Genomic DNA, 27,300 nt, shown 5'->3' on the forward strand with positions numbered 1-27,300 from the left:
CTTTTGTGTGCCAGGCAGTGTGCTAGGTACTGAGAAAATAAAAACAGCGAAACAGATTATAACTTAGAACTTCCATTCCACTAAGGGATGTAACAATCAGGTAAGAAACGACAAGAAAGTTTGAGGAGGTAGAGAGAACATTGAAAAATAGGGGGAATCAGGAAAGGAAAAAGCTTCTTGGAGAAGTGCTACCTGAGCTGAGTCTTGGAGGAAGCTTTGTCGTTCAGTCATGTCTGACTCTCTGTGACCCCATTTGGAGTTTTCTTGGCAAAGGTACTGGAGTGGTTTGCTATTTCCTTCTCCAGTCCATGTTATAGATGAGGAAACTGAGGCAAACAGGGTGAAGTGACCCATCCAGGGTCACATAGCTAGTAAATGTTTGAGGCCAGATTTGAATTCAATTTTTCCTGATTCCAGGCTTGATCCTGTATCCATTGTGCTAACTAGTAGCACCTTGGAGGGAAGTTCCATATTCCAAAATACAGTAGGTGAGGTATGGTCATAGAATCATCCATTTTAGACACCTTAGAGATAATCTAATTTCACCCTTTCATTTTCCAGATGAGAAAGCCAAGTCCCTGAAGGATCTACAACTTTCCTGAAGTAACAAAGTAGTAAAAACCAGGTTTGCTGACTCCAGATCCAAGATGTCATTCAGCCTGTGCTGAAGATGGGATGTAAAGGTCAGTGAATACAAGTAGATGAGTGGCCTATAGAGTACCTGATGGGGAGTAAGGTGAAATAAAATGGAGTCAGCCTGTGAAGGGATTTCAGAGTAAATTGCCAGAGTATGTATTTGATCCTAGAGACAATAGGGAGACACTGGAAGTTCTCAAAGAAGGGATTGTTGTGGCCAGGCCGGCCCTTTTGAAATCTTATTTTGTCTATTCTGGGAAGCATGGATTGGAGAGGGGAGAGACTAGAAGTAAAAACGGAAGATTTATGCAGGTACGAGGTCATGAGGCCCTGAAATGAAAGAGCGGCTGCTCAAGTGGAGAAGAGGTGGATGGGAGATGTGTGGTGGAGACAGAATCACTGGGATTTGGAAAGGAATTGACTGACCCAGAGATGGTAAACATAGGGGATTGGAAGGATGATGGTAGCATGGGGTAGAGGGTCATAGAGCAGAGAGGGGGTCATTGATTGCAACCTCCTTTTATCACAAATAAAGAAACTGACTTGCTCAGAGTCAAGGACAGTGGTCAGATTTGAAGAAAGTCTTGTTTCCAAGTTCAGCCCAGCCCACTGAGTTGGAGATACATAAGGGAAATCTGGATCAACATTCTCTGATCCGTGTTTCATGATCCATCCCAGCTCTATCTTGTTATGTTCAAAGATCTCTCCCAGCGGCTATGTGTAAAAGTCCCAGTCATTTCTGACGTTCAGTGTTCTAAAATCTCCAAGTGTGAGAGTTGTGTTTCTGGTCCTTCTTAAGTCTTTCGCAGACAGGACATTTTAAGGTCCTTTCCTGTTTTAAGTCCCTTCTAGATTACACATTCTATGTGCCTTTTCCTGTTTTTAAGTCTCTTCCAGATTGGACATTGTAAGTTTCATTCTCGTTATGAAATTGCTTCTTGATTTGATATTTTTAGGATGTTTCCTCTTCTTAAATGCCTTCCAGAATACATATTCTAAAGTAAAGTCCTTTCCTGTTTTAAGACCCTTCTGGGTTGGGCATTCTAAGAATATTTTGGGTTCATAAGTCTTTTCCAGATTGGAATTTTTCCAGGATGTTTTCTGTTCTTAAGACCCTTCCAGATTGGTTATTTTAAGGTCCTTTCTTGTTCTTAAATCCCTTCCAGATTGGACATTTTAAGGACATTTTTTCTAATTAAGCTTCTTTGAGAATTTTCCTGTTCTCAAGTTGCTTCCATATTTGATATCCTAAGGTCTTAAATGCCTTCCAGGTAAGACTGTATAAAGTAAGATCCTTTCTTGTTTGTTTGTACAGACCTTCTAGATTGGACATTCTAAGTTCATTTCATATTCTTAAATGCCTTCCAAATTGCACATTATAATCTGCTTTCCTGTGGTTAAATCCCTCCCAGCTTGGACATTCTGAGGACATTTCCTCTTCTTAAGCCCTTTTAAGAGTGAGCATTGAAAGGTCTTTTCCTGGTCTTACGTCCCTTCCCGATTGGACATTCTAAAGTCCAGTCATGTTCTTACGTCCCTTCCAGATTGGGTGTGGGGCAGCACAGTACAGGGTCTTTTTCTGGCAGGAGTCTGTGTGCTTGTTCAGTAGCCAGAGCAAGGAAGCAGTGCTGCAGGGGGACATGGCTGAGCCCCCTGCAATAGGGCACCGAGGTATCTGCAGAGAGCCTAGGCTAGGTTCCTTGCAGGAGGGTAACAAACTGACTGCAAGGAACATGTGGCTGGGTACCCTGCAGGGGGAAATCGAGCTGCTCACAAAGAGCCTAGGCTGCATATTTTGCAGGGGGGCACCGAGCTGCTTGCAAAGTGCCTGTGGCTTGGCACCCTGCAGGATGTCATCAGGTGCTTGTAGGAAATTTAGCCTGGGTACCCTGCAGAGGGCAATGAGCTGATTGAAAGGAAGTTAGGCTTGGTACCCTTCAGGGGGACACCGAGCCACCCACAGGGAGCTTAGACCGTATCTATTAGCAGGGAGCACCGAGCTGCCCATAGGGAGCCTAGGCTGCATTTTTTGCATGGAGACAAAGAGCTGGCAGTAGGGAGTTTAGGCTTGGCACGCTGCAGGAGCGCAATGAGGTCTTGCAGGGAATTTAACCTGGGTACCATGCAGGAGGGCGCCGAGCTGCCTGCAGAGAGGTTAGGCTTGGTACTCTGCAGGGGGTCCACGAGATGCTTACAGGGAGTTTAGCTTGGGTACCCTTCAGGAGGGCACAGAGCTGCCAGCAAGGAGCTTAGGCTTGGTACCCTGCAGAAGGGCAATGAGCTGTCTGTATGGTGTTTAACCTGGGTACACTGTGGGGGGGCACCGAGCTGCCTGCAGACAGCCTGGGCTGCATATTTTGCAGGGGAACTCTAAATTGTCCACAGGGAGCCTGGGCTACATATTTTGCAGGGCACTGAGCTGCCTACACAGAGCCTAGGCTGCATCTTTTGCAGGGGCCAGAGAGCTGCCAGCAGGGAGTTTAGCCTGGGCACCCTTCAGAAAGGCACCAAGCTGCCCACAGGGAGCTTAGACTGTATATTTTGTAGGGGGTATGGAGCTGCCTGCAGAGAGGTTAGTCTGGGTAACCTGTGGAGGGCACTGAGCTGCCTGCAGGGAGTTTAGCCTAGGTACTCTGCAGGAGGGCATTGAGCTACCTGCAGAGAGGTTAGGCTTGGTACCCTGCAGGGGAGCAACGAGGTGCTTTCAGGGAGTTTAGCCTGGGAACCATGCAGGAGGGCACCGAGCTCCCCACAGGGATCTTAGACTGCATATTTTGCTGGGGGGTAAAGAGCTGGCAGCAAGGAGCTTAGGCTTGGTATGCTGCAAGGGGACACCAAGTTGCCCACAGGGAGCCTAGGCTGCATATTTTTTTTTAAATTTTTTAATAGTTTTTATTCACCAGATATTTGCATGGGTAATTTTACAGCATTGACAATTGGCATATCTTTTGTTCTAATTTTTCCCCTCCTTCCCCCCCCAGATGGCAGGTTGACCAATACATGTTAAAAATGTATTTAACTGATACAACCTATGTATACATGTCTATACAGTTATCTTGCTGTACAAAAAGAATCGGACTTTGAAATAGTGTACAATTAACCTGTGAAGGAAATCCAAAATGCAGGCGGACAAAAATAGAGGGATTGGGAATTCTATGTAGTGGTTCATAGTCATCTCCCAGAGTTCTTTCGCTGGGTGTAGCTGGTTCAGTTCATTACTGCTCTATTGGAACTGATTTGGTTCATCTTATTGTTGGAGAGGGCCTCGTCCATCAGAATTAATCATCATATAGTCTTGTTGTTGAAGTATACAACGATCTCCTGGTTCTGCTCATTTCACTCAGCATCAGTTCCTGTCAGTCTCTCCAGGCCTCTCCGAAATCCTCCTGATGGTCATTTCTTACAGAACAATCATATTCTAGGCTGCATATTTTGCAGGGGGACAAGAGGTTCTTGCAGGGAGTTTAGCCTGGGTACCATTCAGAAGGGCACCAAACTGCCCACAGGGAGCCTAGGCAAAATATGCAGGGGGGCAAAGAGCTGCCAGCAGGGAGCTTAGGCTTGGTACCCTGCAAAGGGGCAGTGAGCTGCCTGAATGGTGTTTAGCCTGGATACACTGCAGGAGGGCTGTAAGGGTCCTTTAAATGGGTGGGCCACAGCACAACAGGAGATTGAGTGCCTCAGAAGTAATCTCTGTGGATATAGGACCGCCCTTTGGGTGGGATCCTAGCCATATTAAGATAGCTTCCTAATGGGTGATAGCTCTCGCTTGATTGGCTGTGTGTGTGTGACCTCACAGGCCCTATATAAGGCAGGCAGGGAGCAAGGCTCTCTCTTTACCCTGGCTCCCTAGCCTGGGGTAGCCAAGCCAAGCGGATGGATAACCGAGAGAGGTAAGCAGTTTGGTAGTGAACACGTGGGTCTTCAGACCAGGTGTTCACTAAGCAGTTAACAAGCCAGGGCATTAAGTCAGGGCATTATGTGAGTAGGTATAATAAAGGCTGTTAAGTGTAAGTGCGCTACCGGTTATTAAATTATGAATCAAGAGATGGTGGCCAGAGACCTTTGAAGGCCTCAGAGGAGGCGAGCCGGGTAGAGTTGACACTTCAAAGGTCAGTGGTCAAAGGTACTCTGTTGGGCCTAGGACAGACTGGTAATTGTAACTGCCAGGAGGGCATGTTACAGAGGGCACTGAGCTGCCTATGGGGAGCCTAGGCTGCATATTTTGTAGGGGAGCAAAGAGCTGCCAGCAGGGAGTTTAGCCTGGATACTCTTCAGGAGCTGCCTGCACAGAGCCTAGGCTGGGTACCCTGCAGGGGGGGACCAAGTTGCCCACATGGAGCCTACACTACCTATTTTGCAGGAGGGCACCAAGCTGCCTGCAGAGAGGTTAGGCTTCATACTCTGTAGGGGCCAATGAAGTGCTTGCAGGGTACCCTTTAGTAGGGCAGCAAGCTGCCCACAGGGAGCCTAGGTTGCATATTTTGCAGGGGGCACTGAGCTGCCCGCAGGGAGGTTAGGCTTGGTACCCTGCAGAAGGGCACTGAACTGCCTGTATGGTGTTTAGCCTGGGTATACTGCAGGAGGGCAACGAGCTGCTTGCAGAGAGGTTAGGCTGGGTGCCCTGGAGGAGGGCACTGAGATGCCTGCAGAAAGCCTCCAGTGTGCTGGGGGGAGCACTCCTCAGGGAGCCTCCAGTGTGCTGGGGGGAGCACTCCTCAGGGAGCCTCCAGTGTGCTGGGGGGAGCACTCCTCAGGGAGCCTCCAGTCCCACTGGGGAACAGAGGATCTTTTCCGTGACTGCTAACGCTCCTCCTTCCAGGGAACACCATCTACCTTTGGGAGTTCTTGCTGGCTCTGCTTCAGGACAAGAACACGTGCCCCAAGTACATCAAGTGGACCCAGCGAGAAAAGGGCATCTTCAAGCTCGTGGACTCCAAGGCCGTGTCAAAGCTGTGGGGGAAGCAGAAGAACAAGCCGGACATGAACTACGAGACCATGGGGCGAGCAATGAGGTGAACCCACGGGGGCCGCGCCCGGGGACTTCTCCCTCCGGTCTTCCCAGGGCCTTTCCTGCTTTGGGCCTCTTGTCCTGCCCTCCAGGCACATGGGAGGCTGATGGCCTTCGCCCAACCACCCCCTGGAGTGACCTGATATGCCTGATGCGCTAAGGATGGTAGAACTCCTTGTTATCCCACTAAAACATTTTACCAGCAAATTTCCTGTTTCCTGCCCCCTCCCCATCCATTTATCAGCCCCTGTGATGATTCCCTGGGGTAGTGTCGGTCACCACAGTAGGCCCTCCCTCCCCTGAGTTTGGATTTTTGAGGTCTTTGGAAGCCAAGCCAGTAAAGCCCTTTCCTGCTCTGTGACAGAGCAGCTCAGGTGGCTGAGGTTCCCGCCTCAGTGTCTCCCTCCTGGGTAACTGTGCCCTATTGTCTCCAGGTATTGTTATCAGAAAGGCAGCCTCCTGAGGTAGAGGCCAGAGGCTGGTATATGAGCTCAGGGTTATGCCCAGGGAGCATAATCAGGGATGATGAACCTGAAGATATCAATACCGTGATGGTAGAGGGTCCCAGTGGCCTCCATGGCCAGGCAGGAGAAGGATGTTCCCAGGAAGGCCCTGGGAGCAGGATCACAAATCCCCGGCCTGTGGTGCGGTGTTGCCGTTGCCTCCAGTTCCCGGCCTTCATCGTTAGGTGCAAGGAACTCTGACCTACACCATGGGGCGAGCTCATCACGGTTGCCTTGCATGTCTCCATCCATCAGCTGGCTGAACCCGAGAGCCACGCTGGGCATTTTTGCTCCTTTGGTCAAATTCTGTCCTTAAAGAAACCTTAGGGAGTTCAGGCAGGTGGGTGTCAGAATCCAGGCAAGAAAAGCGAAGCAAGTTGAATAAGTCAGTTCAGTCCAGCGTGCATTTATCAGGTGCCTGCTGGGTACAGAACCCTGTGCTTGCTGCCAAGGGCTGTACAAAGTTAGAATAAGACCTTTGCCTGGTCAGTGGGGGAATCCACAGGCACCTAGAGGGCTGAGATAAAACACAGATAGATTCAGGGTCTGCAGTCAGGAAGACTCATCTTCCTGAATTCAAATCCAGCCTCAGATGTTTACTAGCTGTGTGATGCTGGGCAAGTCACTTCACCCCATCTGCCTCAGTTTCCTCATCTGTAAAATGAGCCAGAAAAAAGACAGTGTCAAACCACTTCAGTGTTGCTAACAAGAAAACCCCATATGGGTAAAGCAAAAGTTGGATGTGACTGAAAAACAACTAAATAACAATTACAATCCCCCAAAAGCTTACATTCTAATGGGGGAGCTCACTAATATACATATAAGAGCATATAGAATACATAGGAAGAGAAAAATCAAAATTAATCCAAACAAATTATAAAGAAGGTAGTTGTGGAGGAAGGGGCCTAGCCATTGGGTGGATCAGGAGACAAAAGGCCTTTGAGGTGGACCTTAAAGGATAGTCAGAGGGGGATAGAATGAGGAGAGGGGGAGGGAAGGGGAGGGAAGGGGGAAAGAACGAGAGAGAAAGGAAGGAAGAGACAGACAGACAGAGACAGAAAGAGAGAAACAGGAGAGAGAAGGGAGGGAGAAAGAGGATGGCAAAGAAGGGAGGGAAGCAGGGGGTAGGGGGAGGGAGAGAGTGAGACAGAAAGGAAAAAGAGAGAGAGACACACACACAGAGACACAGAGAGAAACAAAAAGACAGGGAAAGAAGGAACAAGATAAAGATCTAGAACAGTGGGTACTGCCTAAGTGCTTGCTGATTGCAAAGTATTGAACTAAGCCTTAGGAATATAAAGAGAAAAGTGAGACAGGCCTGGTTCTCTTAGGATACTGGGGGAGACAGCACAGCGAGGGGAATTCAGCTGCAAGCGGGAAGAGGAGGCCTCTGTGCCCCTATCCCTGCTGGGCCGTGGACATCCTTGTGGAGCCAGGTAGCTGGGAGACAGGGTAGGGAAGAGGAAGACACTAGGCTCCTCACAGGGACGTCTCCTGCTGGGCCTTCCATCTATTTGTGAGCTGGGTTGTAAGGGCACATCTCCCCAGTAGCTTTCACTCACTATTACTGAGAGGCAGCTGGGCCGCCCGGTGGATAAAGCCCAGGATGTGGGGTCAAGGACACCTTGAGTTCAAATAACAAGCTGAATGACTCTCAGTAAGTCATTGAATCACTGTCTGCCTCAGTTTGCCCACTTGTATAGGGGACATAATGATAGCATATGTCTCTTGTGGTTGTTTTGAGGATCTAATGAGATAATATTTGTAAAACACTTGGTTCAGTGTCTGGGGGAGTGTAGGTACTTAAAATCTTCCTCCTCCCTCCCTCCCTCCTTCCTTCCTTCCTTCCTTCCTTCCTTCCTTCCTTCCTTCCTTCCTTCCTTCCTTCCTTCCTTCCTTCCTTCCTTCCTTCCTTCCTTCCTTCCTTCCTTCCTTCCTTCCTTCCTTCCTCCCTTCCTTCCTTCTTCCCTTCCTCTCATCCTTTCTTCTCTCCCTTCCTCCTTTCCCTTCATCCTTTCCTCTCTATTTCCTTCTCTCATTCCTTCCCTCCTTCCTTCTCTTCTTTCCTCCTTTCCTTCCTCTCTCCCTTCCTCCCTTGTTTCTTTCCTTATATCAGGCACCCAGCCATTTCTTGTCCAAGGACGATTCTTTACCTGAGGCCCACCTGTAACTATCTTGTTTCCAAGCTTTTCCAACTGCCATGAAGAAATATGTGCATGTTTTAATTAAAAAAGACCCCAAACCAATTAAGATAAAATATCTCGGTGACTGTAAAATTCATAGACGTAAAATGTTTTTTTTTTTTTTTTCCTGAAGGGGATGAAAAAAATAAAAGCTCCTTTCTTGTTTAATTAAAAAATGAAACAAGGGAATCTTCTGAAGGTGACAGATAGACCCCCCTGGAATTGCCACCAAGATCTCAGATTCCTGCTTGGCTCCACACATCCCCAGCCTTGACACTTTTTTCTGGGTGTGGCCTAACCAGGGAAGTAGATGATGACTTCCTCCATGGGGTTATATGAGGGCTCTCCGAACTCTGGCCCCCTCCTTCAGTGCCATCCTCATTAGCCCATCTTACTGTTTGTAATTTCCAAATATAAAGATAAAATCCTTTGTGCTAATGGGCGGTGTTTCCTGAAGGCCCCAGCCAAAATGCAAATAAATCTGCTGGCAAGAACTCATTTCCCCCATTGTGGAGCATAGGGTCACCCTTACAGAGAATTAATTTGTCATTAATTAATAAAGCAAGTCATCTGAGGGGATGGAAAATACAACTGAGGAAGAGGAAGAGTATTATCTGATCAGGCTCTGCCTAGGTAGATGGGAATTATCAGGAGATGGGAATTAGCCTTCTCCCATAGCTTGCTCTCAAAATTAGAGACACGTGAGCTTTCAGAACAGGACTCTCAGACTACTAGTGTGAGATGGGTTATCATTAGTGACTACTAGCCCATTACTTAACTGAATAACGCTGGCCCCCGATGGTCTCCTGTCACAAAAAAGACAAAAGCATGGTGACCAATGGAAGCCTTCCCTCAGCTTCCCTTCTTTCCCAGAGACACATATATGAGAGCTGTTGACTCAGGGGGCCACAAGCACTCCCATAGAAGAACAAAACCCAGAATAGTGCAGGATCTTGATGGACTCTCTGATACTTCCTGTTTGAAATCTATGTCCTCAAACAGATCACCGAACCTCCTGTCTAAGGTGCAAGTTAAACTAAGACATTAGAAGACGTGGCCCATAACCCTCTCAAATGGGGCCAATGCAATTTAAAATTGGAATTAATTTCATCTGATTCCAATGTGTTGCTATATTAATAAAAAATATATCAACATGTGGTTCTCTGAGCCAATATTTTCCTATAAGGCCTCTCATGTGTGGCTTAATACTTATCATTTCTATTTGAGCTGGGCCACTGGCCTAGATGGCTTCAGAAATTCCCCCCAGCTCCAGATGCCCTAGAACTCAGTCCTTAAGAGCAGGTATTAGAAAGAACCCCCCAGAACCATTTTATAAGGGTTTCCCCACAACCCAGACAAAGGTCTGAAGTAGGAATTCCCAGGCGGGAGCAAAGGGGGTATTTGGACTCTCAGTAGAGATTTGTCAGACAGTCACAATGACTTTAGGAAAGTTCCTTTTGTTTTCTAGATCTCAGTTTCCTCCCTTGTAAAATGAGTAGCTTAGGCTCCTCCTAGGGTAGTAGATCCTTTGAGAGACATCAAGGCAATAAGCACATCCCAGCGAGGTCTTAAGGCCCAGTATTCAGTGGCAAGGTCTGGCTATGGAAAGACCAGGAGAGAGGCCTGCGGAAATCAGGCCTCCACCATGACTGCGTCTTTGGGCGTGTTTCTCATTGAGTGGGATTTTGTTCCCTACCCCTTCATGTGTCAGTAGAAAATGAAAGCTAGTTTTCCTGTGTACCCATTTAAATTCCTCTTGTGCTTTGAGATTGTTTTTCTCTTTTGGGGGGATGGGGTTCTGAGTTGGGCAGCTTAGTGTTTCCATCTTAGGAAGGTTGGATTTGGAGCCAAGGGGCTTGAGTTCAAATGCACACTTTGCTACTTGCTAGCTATTAGACCTCCCTTTTTGTCCCTCATTTTCTTCTTGTGGAGGTGACCCTTCCGACTTTCGATATTCTTTCAAGGCTAGAAGGTTTTGCTGCTTTCTAGAGGGTGTGGTAACTTCCCTGTAGCCTTGGCTGCTGTTTATATGCCCAGGGAGGCTTCTGGCTGCCCCCACTGGCTCTCTGGGGGCCTAGCTGGGAAGGAGATGGGAAGCTGACCCTCATGGGGGATTCAGTGGGCTGAGAGTAGCTACAGGGAGAGCAACCATCTGTTTCACAAGGGGCAAGGAGACCAACAACGGGGAGGAGAAAGAGCCCTTGAGATCACCCACAGTTCCATAACTGTACCAGGAGGCCATCAAGGGCCCAGCCCTGGGGATGAGGATGTCTGATCCAATTCTGTCAACGTAGCTCCCTTCCCCCCCTTTCCTGGCAAAAACTAGCTGTCCAATCAATAAAAATGAATAATTTAAATTCAATATCCTTCTGTCACCATCAATAATACTTTGGTGAATGATGCACTTCTTTGGTAACTCAATTTGTCAGTGGCTGTCACACACTTGCATGACAGTCTGCTCAAGATGTAAACTTAATTTACTTGAGGCCGTGGCTACCAGTCCCATTGACAGGTTTTATTGTTAAAAGTATTGATTTTCCCCCCAGAAAATATCTCTTCTGTATTTGTGTTTATTGAATAAAAAGGCAGCTGTCTGACTAAGAAAACTTGGGAAGAGGAAGGAGGCTTTTCCCACTTGCTCTACAAGCTGAACCTTCTCAGATTGTGCCCTGAGGGCCACCGTCTGAGACTCTATTCCCAATTCTCCTCTCCTTAATGAGAGTTTGTATGCCAACATCCGAAAACAGAGCTCAATAGAGGAGGAATCATGGGAGATCTTAGATGGGGAGCTGAAAGAGATTTTAGAGGGCTTCTCATGTAACCCTCCCATTTTCTAGATGAAGATACAGAGGTCAAGGGACGTGATGAAGGTCACATAGATACTAAATGATAGAATCAAGAGTGGAACTCAAGTCCTGTGATTCTTAAATTCATTATTCTCTCCAATGCCCCACTTATAATTCGAAGCAACCCAGTAGGGGAGGGGGAGAGTGAAAAATACCCAGAAGGCTTCAGTTGATTCATCAATTCTGCCCATGTAAGCCAGAACAAATCACTTCTTCTGTCTGGGTCTCATTTCTTCGAATGAGGGCATTAGAGTAGGAGAATGTATTTGCTAGGATACTTTGCTTGGCCTTTAAGCCACTCGGGCTCGGGTTAAAATTCTGCTACTTGCTGTTTGTGTGACAATGCCTTCGTGAAGACTCAGTTTCCCTATTTGTAAATGGGAAGATGAGAATTCTTGGCCTGTCTACTCTATGAGAATCAGATGAATGGATAGGTCTGGAATGTGCTTCCTGCCCATGAAATGCTATCTCTATGTGACCTGTTATTTTGATTAAATTATTATAGAGCTCTTTTTGACTCCAAAAGTCAGCATTTGCAAGCACAGGGACCAACAGTCCCTGCCAGAGGAGAGGACCTCCAGAATGGGGAGGTTGAGATACTCACTAAATACAAGAGAACCAGTTGGAAGATTCCATTTAGAGAAGGGCAGAAAATCTGCTTGTTGAGGCTGAATTCCTTTGGGCTCTCTGGTCCCATATCACTGATTTAAAAAAGACTTTCCTCCCCAAACCATGTGGTATATTATCATCCACAATTTACAGATAGGGAAGTTGAGGTCCACTGGGCAATATAGTAGAGTAAAAAAATATTGGTTCAAATATCAACTTGGTCATTTGCTTGCTATGTGCTTTGGAAAGGTCTTTTCCTGTCCCTATATCTCAACTTACTCCTTTGGGAATGGATGGACTAGATGCTTTCGGAGGTCCCTTCTGGCTCTAAATCCTATGAGCTTTCTGGTGTTGTACAGATAATAATTTATTAGTATTTATTTTTATTTTTTTTGAGGCAATTAGGGTTAAGAGACTTGCCCAGGGTCACACAGCTAGTAAGTGTTAAGTGTCTGAGGTCACTCAGGTCCATCTGACTCCAGGGCCAATGCTTTATCCACTGTCCCTTTATTAGTATTTAAATAGTTCAAATTTCTAAGCATTTTTATGATTTCCAATGTTTTTCTCTGGTAGCTTTCTGGGGTACTGTGTATGCCACTTGCAAACACCCAGTCTGTAAAGAGAAGACAAGTTTGCCTTTATTGAAGCAGCAAGGTGGTACAGCAGGCCTAAGACTGGAGTCAGGAAGGCCTGAATTCAAATGTGATCTCAGTACTTACTGGCTGTGGGACTCTGGGCAAGTCGTTGAACCTCTGAATTCACTTTTCTCTACTACAAAACAGAAATAATAATAGAATTTATCAACCCAGGTTTCTAGGAGGATAAAATAAGATGAAATCTGTAATGTGTTTAACCTACTGCCTTGCACAGAATAGGTACCAACTAAATGCTCACCTCCCTTCACCTTCCTTTCCCCTCCAGCTTTCTTTTCTAAAGAAAATTTGAGGATAAAATGACATAAAATCTGTAAAGTTCATAGCACACATATTTTTTACTCTACTATATTACATGATGGACCTCAGCTTCCCTATCTGTAAAATGGGGATAATAATATACTAGATGATTTTGGGAGGAAAGCCTTTTTTATTAACAATATAAGACCAGAGTATATAGTTGGTGTCTAATAACTGATTATATCCTTTTATTCCCTCCTCTTGCTCTTTTTTTCTGATTTTTTTTAAATAACAGGTTTTTATTTTTCTAAATTCATGCAAAGATAGTTTTCAACACTCACCTTTGCAAAACTTTTTGATCTTTTAAACTGATGTCTTGAGGATAAAATGATGTACTATCTGTAAATTGTTTAGTAATCTGCCTGGCAAATAGTAGGTGTGTAATAAATGCTTAGTCCCTGACCTGCCCTTCTCTTTTCTGTTTTGTAGAAGTGTTGTAAGGATAATGTGATAAAATATAAGTAAAGGGCTTGGCACTGAGTCTTAGTATATAGTTGGCATCTAATAAATGCTTGTTTCCTTCCATGTCCTTTCCTTTTCTGTTTTCTACAAATGTTGTAAGAATAACATGAGATACTATTTGTTACACAGTGCACATTACCTGGCACACAATAAAACATAGTTATTACTTTCCTTTTTCCCTTCCCCGTAATTTTTGTAATGATGTTATAGAGAAAAAAATCAAATATTTATAAAGTGTTTAGCACAGTGCTTGGCACATAGTAGTTGCCTAATAAATTCTTGTTCCTTTTTCTTCTCTTTTTTCTTTTGTAGAGATACAATGAGGATTAATTGATAAAATATCTGTAACATGCTTTGCATAGGTCCCAGCTTACAGTTGGAGTTTAATAAGTGCTTATTCTCTCTCATCTGTTTCTAGAGATGTTTCGAGGATAAAACAGCATAAATATTTATAAAGTACTTAGCACACTGCCTGGTACAGTAAATGCTTGTTCAATACCCTTTTCTTTTTGTAAAAAAATTTTCTCTTTATTTTTGTCAATCTTTGTTTCTAAAAATTTTGAGTTCCAAATTCTCTCCCTCCCTCCTTCCTTGAGAAGACAGGCAATTTGATATAAATTATACATTTTAAGGCTTGTGAAACATATTTCCATATTAGCCATCTTGCAAAAGAAAACACAGACCAAAATAAAACTTAAGAAAAATAAAGAAAGTTAAATTTAGTGTGCTTCAGTCTCCATTTCGATTTCACCAGTTCTTTTTTTCTGGAGATGGACACCATTTTTCATCATGGGTCCTTTGGAATTGTCTTAGATCATTGTCTTGCTCGTCCATCCATCCATAGTTGATCATCATCAAGTATTACTGTTGCCGTGTACAATTTTCTCCTGATTCTGATCACTTCACCCCACATCAGCTTATCTAAGTCTCACCAGGTTTTTCTGAAACCATCCTGCTGATCCTTCCTTAAAGTACAATAGTATTCTATCCCAATCCTATATCACAACTTGTTTAGCTAGTCCTCAATCGATAGATCTCTCCTCGCTTTCCAATTCTTTGCCGCCACAAAAAAAGCAGCTCTAAAATTTTTGTACTGATAGGTCATTTTCCTTTTCCTTTGATGATTTCTTTGGGGTGCAGACCTAGTAGTGGTTATTGTTAGGTCAAAGGGTATACAAAGTTTGGGTATAGTTCCAAATTGTTCTCCAGAATGGTTGGATTTTACCTTCAAACATCTTTCCTTTTTTTTTTTTTAACGTCTATAAGGAGAAGGAAATATTGCAGGGGAAAAGCATTTATTAAACACCTACTGTATGCTAGGTAGTGCAATGAATACCTTAGAGATATTAATTCTTTTGATCCTGTAAATATCTCTAGAAAAGAGAAAAGGGAAGGAAATAGATGAGAATGAGCACATATTAGGCACCAGGTATATGTGAGGTCTTGTGCTAAGCACCTTACATACTCTCATTTGATACCAATATTTTTGTGAAAGAGAAAAAAAGAGAAGGAATGAAAGGAATGATCATTTATTAGACACTAACTATATGCTAGATACTGTGCTTTGCCTTTTATTCATATTTTATCACTTATCCTCACAGCATCTTTATAAAAAAAGGAAACAAGCATTTAATAGTCATAACACTAAAAACTTTACAGATATCTTATCCCCCCCACAATATTACTACAAAGATGTTGGAGGCAGGAATTGAGAAAAGTACTTATTTAGCTCTTACAATATGCTAGTATCTATGTTAAGTATTTTTATTATTTTTTTATTTAACAGTTTTTATTTACCAGATATATGCATGGGTAATTTTACAACATAGGCAATTGTCATATGCTAAGTATTTTTAACAGATACTTATTCATCTTATCCTCTCAACATCTCTGGAAAAGAGAAAACAGAAGAAAATATATGAGAATATGCACTTATTAGATGCCAATCAAATGCCATCCCCATGTTAATTACTTCATATGTATTTTATCTTTATAAAAGAGAAGGGAAGAAATATTTATTATGCAGCCTTTATATAAGGCAGATAATATCTTACTTTTATCTTTTTTTTTTAATCTTGCTGAGGCAATTGGGGTTAAATGATTTTCCCAGGGTAGTGGATAAAATGGTAGAATATCTGTAAATTGCTTAGCTTAGGACCAGGTATGTAGCTGGTATCTAATAAGTGTTTATTCTCATCCATTTCCTTCCCTTTTTTTCTTTGCTAGAGCTATTTTGAGGATAAAATGTGATGACCTCTGGAAATGTTTAGTACACTGCTTGGTACAAAGTAGGTTCCTAAGAAACCTCATTCTCTTCCATTACTCCTTTTTTGAAAGATGTTGTGAATATAAAATGAGCTGATATAATTAAACTATTTAGTTCATTGCTGTGCTCGTGGCGGATGCTTCTAAATGTTTTTCCCTTCTCTTCTCTTTTTTTTCTTTAGTTGAGATATTGTGAAGATAAAATGACAGAAAAATTGCAAAGTGTTTTTTTCACAGTTCTTGCACAAAGTTGTTGTCTAAAAATGCATATTTCCTATAATTCCCTTCCCTTTTCATTTAAAAAAAATGTTTTGCAATCAGCAGGATGATTTCAGAGAGGTTCTGAGAGACTTTCATGAACTGACGCTGAGTGAAGTGAGTAAAACCAGAGAACATTGTACACAGCAATAAGATTATGCGATGATCAATTCTGACAGAGGTGGTTCTTTTCATCAGCGAGGTGATTCAGGCCAGTTCTGATGTTCTTGTGATGGAGAGAGCCATCTGCACCCAGAGAGAGGACTGGGGGGACTGAACATGGATCACAACATAGTATTTTTTGTTGTTGTTTGCTTGCATTTTGTTTTTTTCCTCATTTTTTCTTTTTTTATTTGATTTTTCTTGTGCAGAAGGATAAATGTGGAAATATGTCTAGAAGAATTGCACATGTTTAACATACATTGGATTACTTGCCCTCTAGGGGAAGGAGTGGGGGGAAGAGAGAGAAAAATTTGGAACACAAGTTTTGCAAGGGTGAATGTTGAAAAGTATTTTTGCATATTTTTTTCTTAAAGCTTTTTTTTTCAAAACATATATATGGATAATTCTTCAACATTCATCCTTGCAAAACCTTGTGTTCCAGTTTCTCCCCTTCCCCCACACCCTCCCCTAGATGGCAAGTAGTCCAATGTATGTTAAAAATGGTAGAAATATATGTTAAATCCAATATATGTATGCATATTATATATTATACAATTATCTTGCTGTATAAGAAAAATCAACTCAAACCAGAAAATAAAATGAAGAAAATAAAATTCAAGCAAACAACAACAAAAAGAGTGAAAATGCTATGTTGTGGTCCACACTCAGTTCCCATAATCCTTTCTCTGAATATAGATGGCTCTCTTCATTACAAGACCATTGGAACTGGCCTGAATCACCTCATTGTTGAAAAAAGCCACTTCCATCAGAATTGATCATTGTATAATCTTGTTGTTCTCCTGGTTCTACTCACTTTATTTAGCATCACTTCATATGCATATGTTTTGAAAATAAAAAGCTTTAATAAAAAAATAAAACATTAAAAAATAAAAATATTTTGGATGTAAAATTAAGATAATATATGTCCTGGCATAAGTTGGTATCTAATAAGTCCTTAATTACCTATATTTTCTTCTTTCTGTTTTTTCAAAGATGTTTTGAGGATAAAATGAAATAATATCTCTAAAATTTTTAGCACAATGCCTGCTACCTAGCAAGAACATAAATACTTGTTTCTTATCTTTCCATTATTATTTTTTCCTTTGGTTAAGATGTTCTGAGGATAAAAGGATAAAATATGGATAAAGGACTTAGTATAGTCACTTGTACATAGTAGGTGCTTAAAATTGATTATTTCCTTCATACCTCCTCCTCTTTGTAAAGAGGATTTGAAGATAAAATGAGATGATATTTGTAAAGAGTTTAATGCAGTACTTGGCACATAGATGTTCAATAAATACTTGTTTCTTTCCTTCTTTTTTCTTTTTCATGGAGATGCTATGAAGATAAAATGATAAAATATATGTAAATTGCTTAGCATAGGGCCTAGCATACAGTTGGTATCAAATAAATGCTTATTACTACATACTTCCTTTCCTTTTCTCCTTTATAGAGAGATTTTGAAGATAAAATGACGTGATATCTTCCCCCCCCCCCCCCTTTGGATTTTTATTTTATTTTTATTATTTTTATTTTTTTATTACAAATTTTTTGACAGTATATATGCATGAGTAATTTTTTTATAACATTATCCCTTGTATTCATTTTTCCAAATTTTCCCCTCACTCCCTCTACTCCCTCCCCCCCGATGGCAGGCAATCCCATACATTTTACATGTGTTACAATATAACCTAGATACAATATATGTGTGTAAATACCATTTTCTTGTTGCACATTAAGTATTAGCTTCAGAAGGTATAAGTAACCTGGGTTGACAGAAAGTAGTGCTAACAATTTACATTCTCTTCCCAGTGTTCCTTCTCTGGGTGTAGTTATTTCTGTCCATCATTGATCATCTGGAAGTGAGTTGGCTCTTCTCTTTGGGATATAAGCCCAGCAGTAGAACTGCTAGATCAAAGGGTATGCACAGTTTGATAACTTTTTGGGCATAATTCCAGATTGCTCTCCAGAATGGCTGGATTCGTTCACAACTCCACCAACAATGCTTCAGTGTCCCAGTTTTCCCACATCCCCTCCAATATTCATCGTTATTTGTTCCTGTCATCTTAGCCAATCTGACAGGTGTGTAGTGGTATCTCAGAGTTGTCTTAATTTTCATTTCTCTGATCAGTAGTGATTTGGAACACTCTTTCATATGAGTAGATATACTTTCAATTAAATGACATAATATCAATGGAGTATTTAACAAATTGCCTGGTCAAATTGCCTAACAAATGCTTGTTTCCTCCTCTCTTTCTCTTTCTCTCTCTCTCTCTCTTTTGTTGATATTATTCTTTCATGCCTGCCTTTCTGTGACTCCATTTGGAGTTTTCTTGGCAAAGAGACTGGAATGGCTTACCATTTCCTTCTTCAGCTCATTTTACAGATGAGGAAACTGAGGCAAACAGTGTGAAGTGACCTGCCCATGGTCACACAGCCAGGGAGTGTCTGAGGCTGGATTTGAACTGACTTCAGGCCCACACTCTATCCACTGCAGTACCTAGCTGCCTGTTTCTTCCTTACCTCCTTATTTTTGTTAAAATGTTTTGAAGGCAAAACAAAATTATACATGTAAAGTGTTTAACAAACTGCCTGGTACATAGTAGATGCCTAATATTTTGTTTCTTTCCCTTTGCTTTTCCTTTCTCTTTTGCAGAGATGTGAGTATAAAATGATACCGTAGGAGTAAAGGGCTGATCACAATGCCTTGCATATAGTTGGTGTCTAATAAGTGCTAGTTTCCTTCTTTGTCTTTCTCTGTTCCTTTTTATAGAGATGTTTTATGGATAAAATGAGAAAATTTCTATAAAGAGCAGTGCTCAATGCCTGGTACATAAAATGTTCCCTTCTCTTGTGTTTCTTCTCTTTTGCAGAGATGTAGTGAGGATAAAAGGGAAAAAATTGTAAAAGTGTTTAATATAAGCCCTGGAAATATAGTGAGTGTTTAAGAAGTCCATATTCCCATTCATTTTCATCTGTTTTTCTATAGATATTTTGGTGTGACATATATAAGGTATTTAACAAATGCTTATTTCCTTCCACATGTCTTTCTTTTTGTAAAGATGGTTAGAAGATAAAAGAGGTATTATCTGTAAATATTTAGTGACCTTTTTTGGCATAGAGTGCAATGCCTTTTCCTTTTCCTTTCCCTCCCTAATGTTACACTTCCTTCCTTTCTCCTCCCTTCCCCTTCCTCCTTCCTCAATGCCCCTCCCCTTCCCCCTCTCTTCCTTCTCTCATCCCTTCCCCTCCTCCTCCCCCTATACCCCTGCTCTTCCCTATCTCCCCTTCCTCTCCTCTCTTTCCCTCTCATCCCCTCCCTTTCCCTTCCCTCTTCTCTTTTCTAGAGATGTGATGGAAAATGGGATAATATTTGTATAGTGTCTAGTACACAGTAGGAGGCTAATTACTGCTTTTCTCTGTCCATTGTCTTGTCATGAATGGCCCTCTGTAACACTGTGTGAAAAATTGAATTAATTCTAAACTTTTTAGCACAGTGTTTTTGTAGACTTCCTGGACTGTGCTTGGTGTCTAATAACTAGAGATGTTGTGAGAAAAGAACTCAGATAACACCTGTAAAAGAGTTTGCATAGCAGGAGCCCAGCACATAGTAGGTGCTTAATAAGTGTTTTTCCTTTCCCTTCCACATCCTCTTGGTAATGATTTTGTTAGGATAAAATGAAGTGTTAGCTGCAGCGCGTTTGTTCCCAGTTCAGTCATGTCTGACCTTGTGAGTCCCTCTGGGGTTTGCCATTTCCTTCTCCAGCTCATTTTACAGATGGAGAAATTGAGGCAAACGGCAGGCGGTAACTTGTGCGGGTTCACACGGCCCTTTGCCAAGCACTGTCACTTTGGTGAGGGAGAAGCTGTGGGCAGTGCCTCCCATCCAGCTCTCCTCCTGCCCCCATCCATGTATAACCAGGCTGTCCCCTCCGCGTACTCGTGCGCTGTATTGAAGCATATCTACCAAATGATTAACTGCAATAACTTTTAATAGAAGTGCTCACATAGAGGATAAATATCCCCCCACAAATTTTAGCCAGTTTTCTTTCTTTGCTGCACGAGGACTTGGTGACCAGGGAGACAGGAGAAGGATGATGGTTCTTGGGATGGCTGGATCCCTCTGGGTCTGCTGCCACTGGTGTCATGGGTGACCTCTGGATGTTGGACATCACTGCCGCCCGTCTGGATTGGGTCGCTCCAGGTGCTGCAAATCTTGGGGGACAAACTGGTTAAGTGAAACCAAGCCAGAACACCAAGCTACTGGCAGGGTGAGGCTGGCACTCTTATCTATATTCAACAAGAAAATTAGAAGGAATATAGTTTAAAAGCTTACAGATTTCAGGAAAATGGAGAAGGATACCTTCCACAAAACAGCTTTGTTCACTAGCCAGGAAAAAAAAGAAACATGGTGAAATTTCAGCACCCCCCCACCCCGCCTTCCATTCCCACCCCTACCCCTGCCCAACATTTTTGTCAATAACTTAAAGGAACCACAAACTTCCAAGGGAGACAGTTTGCAGTTCCCTTGAGACTGACAATGAAAGGAAAGAAAAAAGCCTTGTACTTGTAGCCCTTCTGAGACCAAGTTAGGCAAGGCAAAATTTTGATGTCAGTCGTACAAGAGGAGAAAAAAAGGCCAGATTTGTTTTTCTTTTCATATCAAACATCTAAAACAACTATTTGTTCTATAATTTGTCTTCAAACAGCAGTACTAGGAATTCTTCCATTGTAAAAACTCAAATATAGAAGAGAAGGCTCAATAATTGTGTGCTATCTAGTTCTGTACTGCTGGAGGGCTAACTTTTCTTTTCTCATCCCATTTTACCCCTTCAGTTTCTTCCAATCCTTCCCTCCCACTCAGCCTGGGCTTCTGTACTTCTGGCAATATCAGCCAGGACTGCGCCCAAGTCAGGGCATGGGAACAGAAGGAAAGAAAAGGAAAGGAAAGGAAAAGAAAGGAAACACCAGAGTGGGGAAATGGGGGGAACTTGGACCTTGGGATTCAAGGAATAAAGTCAAAAAATTAGTTTGAGACCTTTCCTACAGAATTGTCTCTAGGGTCAGGGGTCAGTTATTGCCCAAAATAGTAACAGCAAGATTTTCAGGACTTTTTTTTTTTTTTTTTTAACTGAGGCTGGGGTTAAGTGACTTGCCCAGGGTCACACAGCTAGGACGTTTTAAGTGTCTGAGACCAAATTTGAACTCGGGTCCTCCTGACTTCAGGGCTGGTGTTCTATCCACTGTGCCACCTAGCTGCCCCTCATAACTCTTACTGGAGATTAAAGTCCACATCTGCAAATCTTTGGCAAAATCAAAATCAAATGCAATTTTTTTTAAAAAATGCAAAAAGCTATTGAACCAAAATAACAAAAAAAAAGTGATTCCCCCCAATCTTCTGCATTGGAGATGAAATTCTGAGTATGTAGTTCTTGAATGCAAAAGCTGTTGGATCAAAACAACAAAAAAAAATGACTCCCCACAAAGCTTTTCTGAAGTGGACAAAGCAACAAAAAAGTGACCCCCTCTCACAACTTTTTTTTCTGGACTTGACCAATCAACAAAAAAGAGACCCCCCACCCCCAAATAAAACTTTTCTGGACTGGAGATGAAACTCTGGGTATGTAGTTCTTGAATGCAAAAAAGCTGTCAGACCAAAACTACAAAAAAGTGACTCCCCACAAAACTTTTCTGAAGTGGACGAAGCAACAAAAAAGTGACACTCTTCCCCCCCCCCCAAAAAAAATTGTTTTCCGCATTTGACCAAGCAACAAAAAAGTAATCCCCGAAAAATCCTTTTTTGGACTAGACCAAACAATAAAAAAGTGACCCCTCCCAGGTGGAAAAACAAAACAAAACAAAACAAAAACGAAAACCTTTCTGGAGGGAACCAAATAACAAGTAAGTAATCCCCCCTTAAAAAACAAATAAACAAACAAACAAAAGAAAACTTTTCTGGACTGGACCAAAACAACCAAAAAAGGGATCTTCTCCCTCCCCCCCAAAAAAAAAAAACAAACAAAAAAAACAAACAAAAAAAACTTTTCTAGACTGCAGCCAACAACAAAAAAGTGACTCTCCCAAAACATCCAAAACAAACCACAACCTTTTCTGGACTGGAGATGAAACTGAGAGTGCAGATCTTGTAATGACTTAGTTGATTATTTCTTAGGTCCATTTATTTCCAGTTGTCTCTTTGCCTTTCAATAGCTATATCAGAAAAAAAAGAATCAAAGATTCCTTTTTCTCCCCTAACCTCTAAAGGCTCTGAATGCTGATTCTGAATGGGAAGCCTATGTCGGGGACTTTTACTGTACTGAATTGTCCATAGCTTCATCATAAATGATAACTTTTGGGGGATCTTGCTCGTATTGCTTCCAGACAGACACCATCTCAGCCATGTGGAATTCAACAGCGGCTTGGAAATCGAATGGGTCGAAGGGATCTTGCTCGTCTTCTTGTTCCAAGGTGGCGTCTTGGCAAAGGCTTATGGGAGAGGAGTCCTCACTCTCCTCTGTCTCTGTAGTGGACACTAGGGTTTCCTGGCTCTCCAGGTCTTCTTGCATCAGGAGAAAGTTACTAGGGCCTGGCTGTACCACTAATCCTACCTCTGGCACATGGGGTGTTAAGGGCATGCTCTCTGGCACTGTGGTTTCTGCTCCTAAGACTTCTTTCTCAATGCTGAGTTCGCCCTCGGCTGCTTCCGGGATGTTCTCCACAGTGTCGGGATTAAGCCATTTGTTCAGATTATAGATTTGGGAAAAGGTATCGATTTTAGCTACGTTAGCACTTTCTTCGATGTCCTGGGAAGCCTGAACTTGGGCGTCCTTGGGTGGTAGTGATGGCTGTGAGGGTTGGGGATCTGCTTCCACCTCTTGGGGGGTCTCTAGATTGTTGCTTGGGTCAGAGATAAATGACAAACCCCACTCATTTTGAAAGATCTCCTTCAGCATTTGGATTTGGGTTTGCTGTGGCAGGTCATGTGGGGGTGGGGTGTTTGAGAGGCAGGTAAAGAGGCTTGGCCGAGGGGTGGGGCAGTTTGGATTCATTTTGGGGACCTCTGGTTTGGGAATAGGAGAGGGATGTTTGATTAGGCAGTCTTTTAGAGGCGAGATTTGCTTACTACCCTCACTCACTCGTTTTTCAGGCACTTTAGGAATATCCAGAGGATTAATTACATTCATAGTAGCAGATGTAGGGACCTGGACCCTGCTGTCATCATACCCCACAATGGAGGGTCCCGAGACAGCGGGTGGCAAAGGCACCGCTGCTAAGGGCGCTGATGAAAATTCGGTTTCTGAGACTGATCCTGGTGGAGTAGGAGGACTCTCCGCCCTATATAGGTTTTGTTTAAGCTTGCTGGCATAGGTTATTTGGGAAGCAGTGCTGTTGCTCACTGAGCAAACTGGGGGGCATTTGACCAAACTACCTGCTTCTTCTTTAGGAGTAACGGGAATGGTGGCTGTAATTTTGGGTGACGGCTCCTTAGTTGGGCTGCTTTGGTCAAGGTTAGGACTGGATGCCTTTTCCTGGATATGCCCAGTTCCAGGTTTGCCAGGGCCTGTTCCCAGTGGCCACTTCTCAGACTCAGAGGCAGACTTTGGGCTCTCTACTTTACTGCCCTTTTGGTCTTTAGAACTAACTTTGAGTTTCTCAAGGCTCTGTGGTAAGTTTGGACTTTTGGGAGATGGGGGTGTCATGGAGAGCTTCATTGTATTAGCTTTTTCCTCAGCTTTAGGGGAATTACTCTTGGCCTTGCGTTTCTTAGGGATTTCTGTATAGCCATCCTCAGCTCCACTGCCATCCATGTCTGAACTTTTGACCTCCTGTACGTTAGTAAGTGAACCCAAAGCCTTGGATTTGTCTCCTTTTGGAGCAACTGTTTCTGCCTGCTTTGTATGGGGCTTGTCTTCTAGAGAATTCTCCTGCTTTGCCTCCTCAGTAGTATTTTCACTGAGAGCAGTAGTTGTAGCCTTCACTTTTGCCTTGGTCTTGGGGTTCACTTTTAAAGCACCGTTAAGTTCACACTTGGCGGAGTCATGAGACTGACGGGAAGCCTGTTTTTTCTTAGAGTCTGTTTTGACTTTCTGTGTATCTTTTTCGGATGGATTCTGGACCTTGGGATTGCTTTGGGCTTTCCTATTCTGCTTCTGGCCTTGAACCTGAGCCTGGGACTGGGGAAGCTTCCCTTCCATTGCATGTGACTGGGATTTTTCTCTTGGGGAGGTTCCAAACCCCTTTCACTTTTCAGTCTTGAATCTATTTTGAACAAGGAAAAGGCAAAGTAAACTCAGAAAAGGCTCCAGGCCTAACTCTGGGGGGTAGTAACCCCCTGCTCTAATACAATAAAACCCCCTCCCCAAAACTTCTGACTGAAATCTTAAGAAATAGGATTAAAATGTTACTCTCACCAACAGGGCCTTTGAAGTTAGCTCCTCTCCCACTTCCTCACCAGGCTCTTCTGCAGCACTTTGTCAGTCTCAGAAGGTGTCCCAACAGAAGTGGGTCCTCCTGCTGGATCTCACTCATAAAGCACCCTGAAACAACCAACCAACCTCTGAAGCTGTTGGGGGCGGGAAGACGTAGCGCTAGGGAAAAGAAATTGGTTGCTCAGTTATAAGGCCTATGGGTGATAAAACCAGGCTTCCAATCCAAAGCCTAGTTGACTTCATATTTGAGTGAATTAGTCACTCTCAGACTCAAAAACTAGCTAGTTCAATGTGAAGTTTGGAAGGAGGTCTATAGTGGAGTGCTACAGGGATCTGTTTATAGTTACATTTATAGATATTTGTTTAAATTTATAGATGGCTCAAAGCCAGGAGCATCACTAAGTGACAATATAAAAAGGGCTTCATGGGCTACAATGTTAAAATTAAGAACAATTTTAATAGGGACAAATATAAAGGTTTTTACTTCAATAAAAACAAAAACAACTATATAAAACAGGCAAAATAACTATATAAGTACAAGATGAGACACTATTGATTAGACAGAGGTATCTGGATTAGACATCAGTTTGTCTGAAAAAAATCTGAGGATTTTAGAAGACCACAAGCACAAGATGATTCAGCAATGAAACATGCTGATTTAAAAAAGGAAAGAAAACCAGGAGCATCACTAAGTGACAATATAAAAAGGGCTTCATGGGCTACAATGTTAAAATTAAGAACAATTTTAATAGGGACAAATATTAAGTTTTTTTTGCTTGAATAAAAGCGAACAAAAAAATCCCCAACTATATAAGTACAAGATGGGACACTATCGATTAGACAGCAGTACCTGGATTAGACACCAGTTTGTCTGAAAAAAATCTGAGGATTTTAGAGGACCACAAGCACAAGATGATTCAGCAATGAAACATGCTGATTTAAAAAAGGAAAGAAAACCAGGAGCATCACTAAGTGAGGATATAAAAAGGGATTCATGGGCTACAATGTTAAAAATAAGAATAATTTTAATAGGGACAAATATAAAGTTTTTTACTTGAATAAAAATAAAAACAACTATATAAAACAGGCAAAATAACTATATAAGTACAAGATGAGACACTATTGATTAGACAGAGGTATCTGGATTAGACATCAGTTTGTCTGGAAAAAATCTGAGGATTTTAGAAGACCACAAGCACAAGATGATTCAGCAATGAAATGTGCTGATTTAAAAAAGGAAATCCCATCTTGGGCTGTATTAGAAAGGTGTATAAAGTGACAAACCCCTTCTCTGTCTTTATCTTGGAGTAACTGGCTTTAGGAAGCCAGTTAATAAACATTTGGGAAGAACATTGCCAAGACAAAGAGAATCCAGAAAAAAGTAACAAACATGGGGAAGGGACCTTAAAATTATGCCACGTGAAAATTGATTTTTTTTCCCTGGAAAATATATTTGATAGAAGTTTACAAAGGGGAAATTGTTAGACATGCTTTACTTGGCTCACAGAATGGGATCAGAAGGAATGGGTGGAAGGTATACAGAGATAATTGTTAGCAGGAAAAAATCTCCCTAGCTGTGTGATTCAAATCATATAATCACTGTCTGCCTTAGGTTCTTCATCAAAATGGAAATAATAATAGCTCACAAACTTCCAGGATTGTCATGAGGATAATATGGCTAAAATGCCTGGCATAGAGTAGTTCCTAAATGCTTGTTTCCTTGCTTTCTTGAATTCCATCTTTGGCTCCAAAAGATCACAGCTTAGAATTATTAAACTTATGAGTGTCTACAAGGTTTTCCCAACAATTGAGCAACTCCAAAAGCAAATCCGAGAATCCCAAATTCCTTTTCAACAAATAAACACATTTTAAAAGAAACCTTCAGAATTTCAATAGATTTTCATTAAAAAATCAGTTCATTTAGTTTAGAATCCTCAATGTTATACCCTCAAATGTGGAGGCAGATGTGCAGAATTCATGCTTGTTGTTTGAAAAAACGGTCCCATAAATATTATACTGACATCTTAATGAGCTCACCTTTGATCTAAACTAAAGAGCCTGGCTTTAGGATAATTAGTGTTGAAAATATCTGATTGTTTCAGACAGGCCATTTTTACTTTTATATTTTATATTGATATTTTGTATTCCTTTTTTATTTTTTATGGTCAGATTATAAACCAGTCTGAAATAGAAAAGTGAGCTGGGCCTTAAAAGGCAGAATAGGATTTGTATAGTTAGGAAAGCATTCCAAGGGACAGGAACAATTTGAGTAAAGGTATAAAAGTGAGAATAATAATAATAACTCATGAATTGTTTGTTTTTCTGAACTTGACAAACACAAGCAAACATGACTATTTGCGTGAACAAAGAACAGAAGAGAGGGTTTTAGATGAAAAAGAAATTACATTTCTTACAACTTGTTTTTAAAGTATATCATTTGTTCAGTAAATTAGTTCTCAAGCTGGCCCACTTGTCCCTCCTTCTGTTCTTTATACATTTCTTTTTTCTGCTTCACTGTTTTTCGATATCATATTACCTCTCTTCTTGATTACCCATGAAAAGATTTTTTAAAAAATCCTGGTAACCATAAGGATAGGCAAAACAAACCCAAACATTGCCTTTATTCAAAAATTATATGTTGCTGATCTTATGTACATTTTTTAAAAATTGTTTTTTTCCCATGAAGAAGCAAAGGTGGACAGTTCTGACTAATTTATCTTTTATTATTATACATGCTTTCTTTTTTTTGGTTTTTTAATTTTGATTTTATTTTTTTAAAAATTTTTACAAAAAATTTATGCATGGGTAATTTTCCAGCATTGACAATTGCAAAACCTTTTGTTTCAACTTTTCCCCTCCTTCCCCTGACCCCTTCCCCCATGGCAGGTTAACCAATATGTTAAATATGTGAAAGTGTAAGTTAAATATACTATATGTATACATTATACATACTTTCTTGAAATGGAGATTTGTTGTTACATAT

At 41.8% G+C, this 27,300-nt stretch overlaps 1 protein-coding gene across 2 annotated transcripts in view; it reads left to right on the plus strand.

Annotated features, from left to right (window-relative positions):
- The first annotated feature begins 559 nt into the window (after positions 1-559).
- LOC141548583 (ETS-related transcription factor Elf-4-like) overlaps positions 560-27,300 on the plus strand; it is a 133,853-nt gene continuing 107,112 nt past the window's right edge. For both annotated transcript variants that reach the window (XM_074277585.1, XM_074277586.1), the window contains exons 1-2: positions 560-683; positions 5,459-5,651. In XM_074277585.1, the coding sequence (XP_074133686.1) occupies positions 671-683; positions 5,459-5,651 (206 nt within the window). In that variant the 5' untranslated portion in view covers positions 560-670. The remainder of the gene's footprint in view (positions 684-5,458; positions 5,652-27,300) is intronic.

This window comes from Sminthopsis crassicaudata, chromosome X, assembly GCF_048593235.1.
Source record: "Sminthopsis crassicaudata isolate SCR6 chromosome X, ASM4859323v1, whole genome shotgun sequence".
In the NCBI taxonomy this organism is placed as follows: domain Eukaryota; kingdom Metazoa; phylum Chordata; class Mammalia; order Dasyuromorphia; family Dasyuridae; genus Sminthopsis; species Sminthopsis crassicaudata.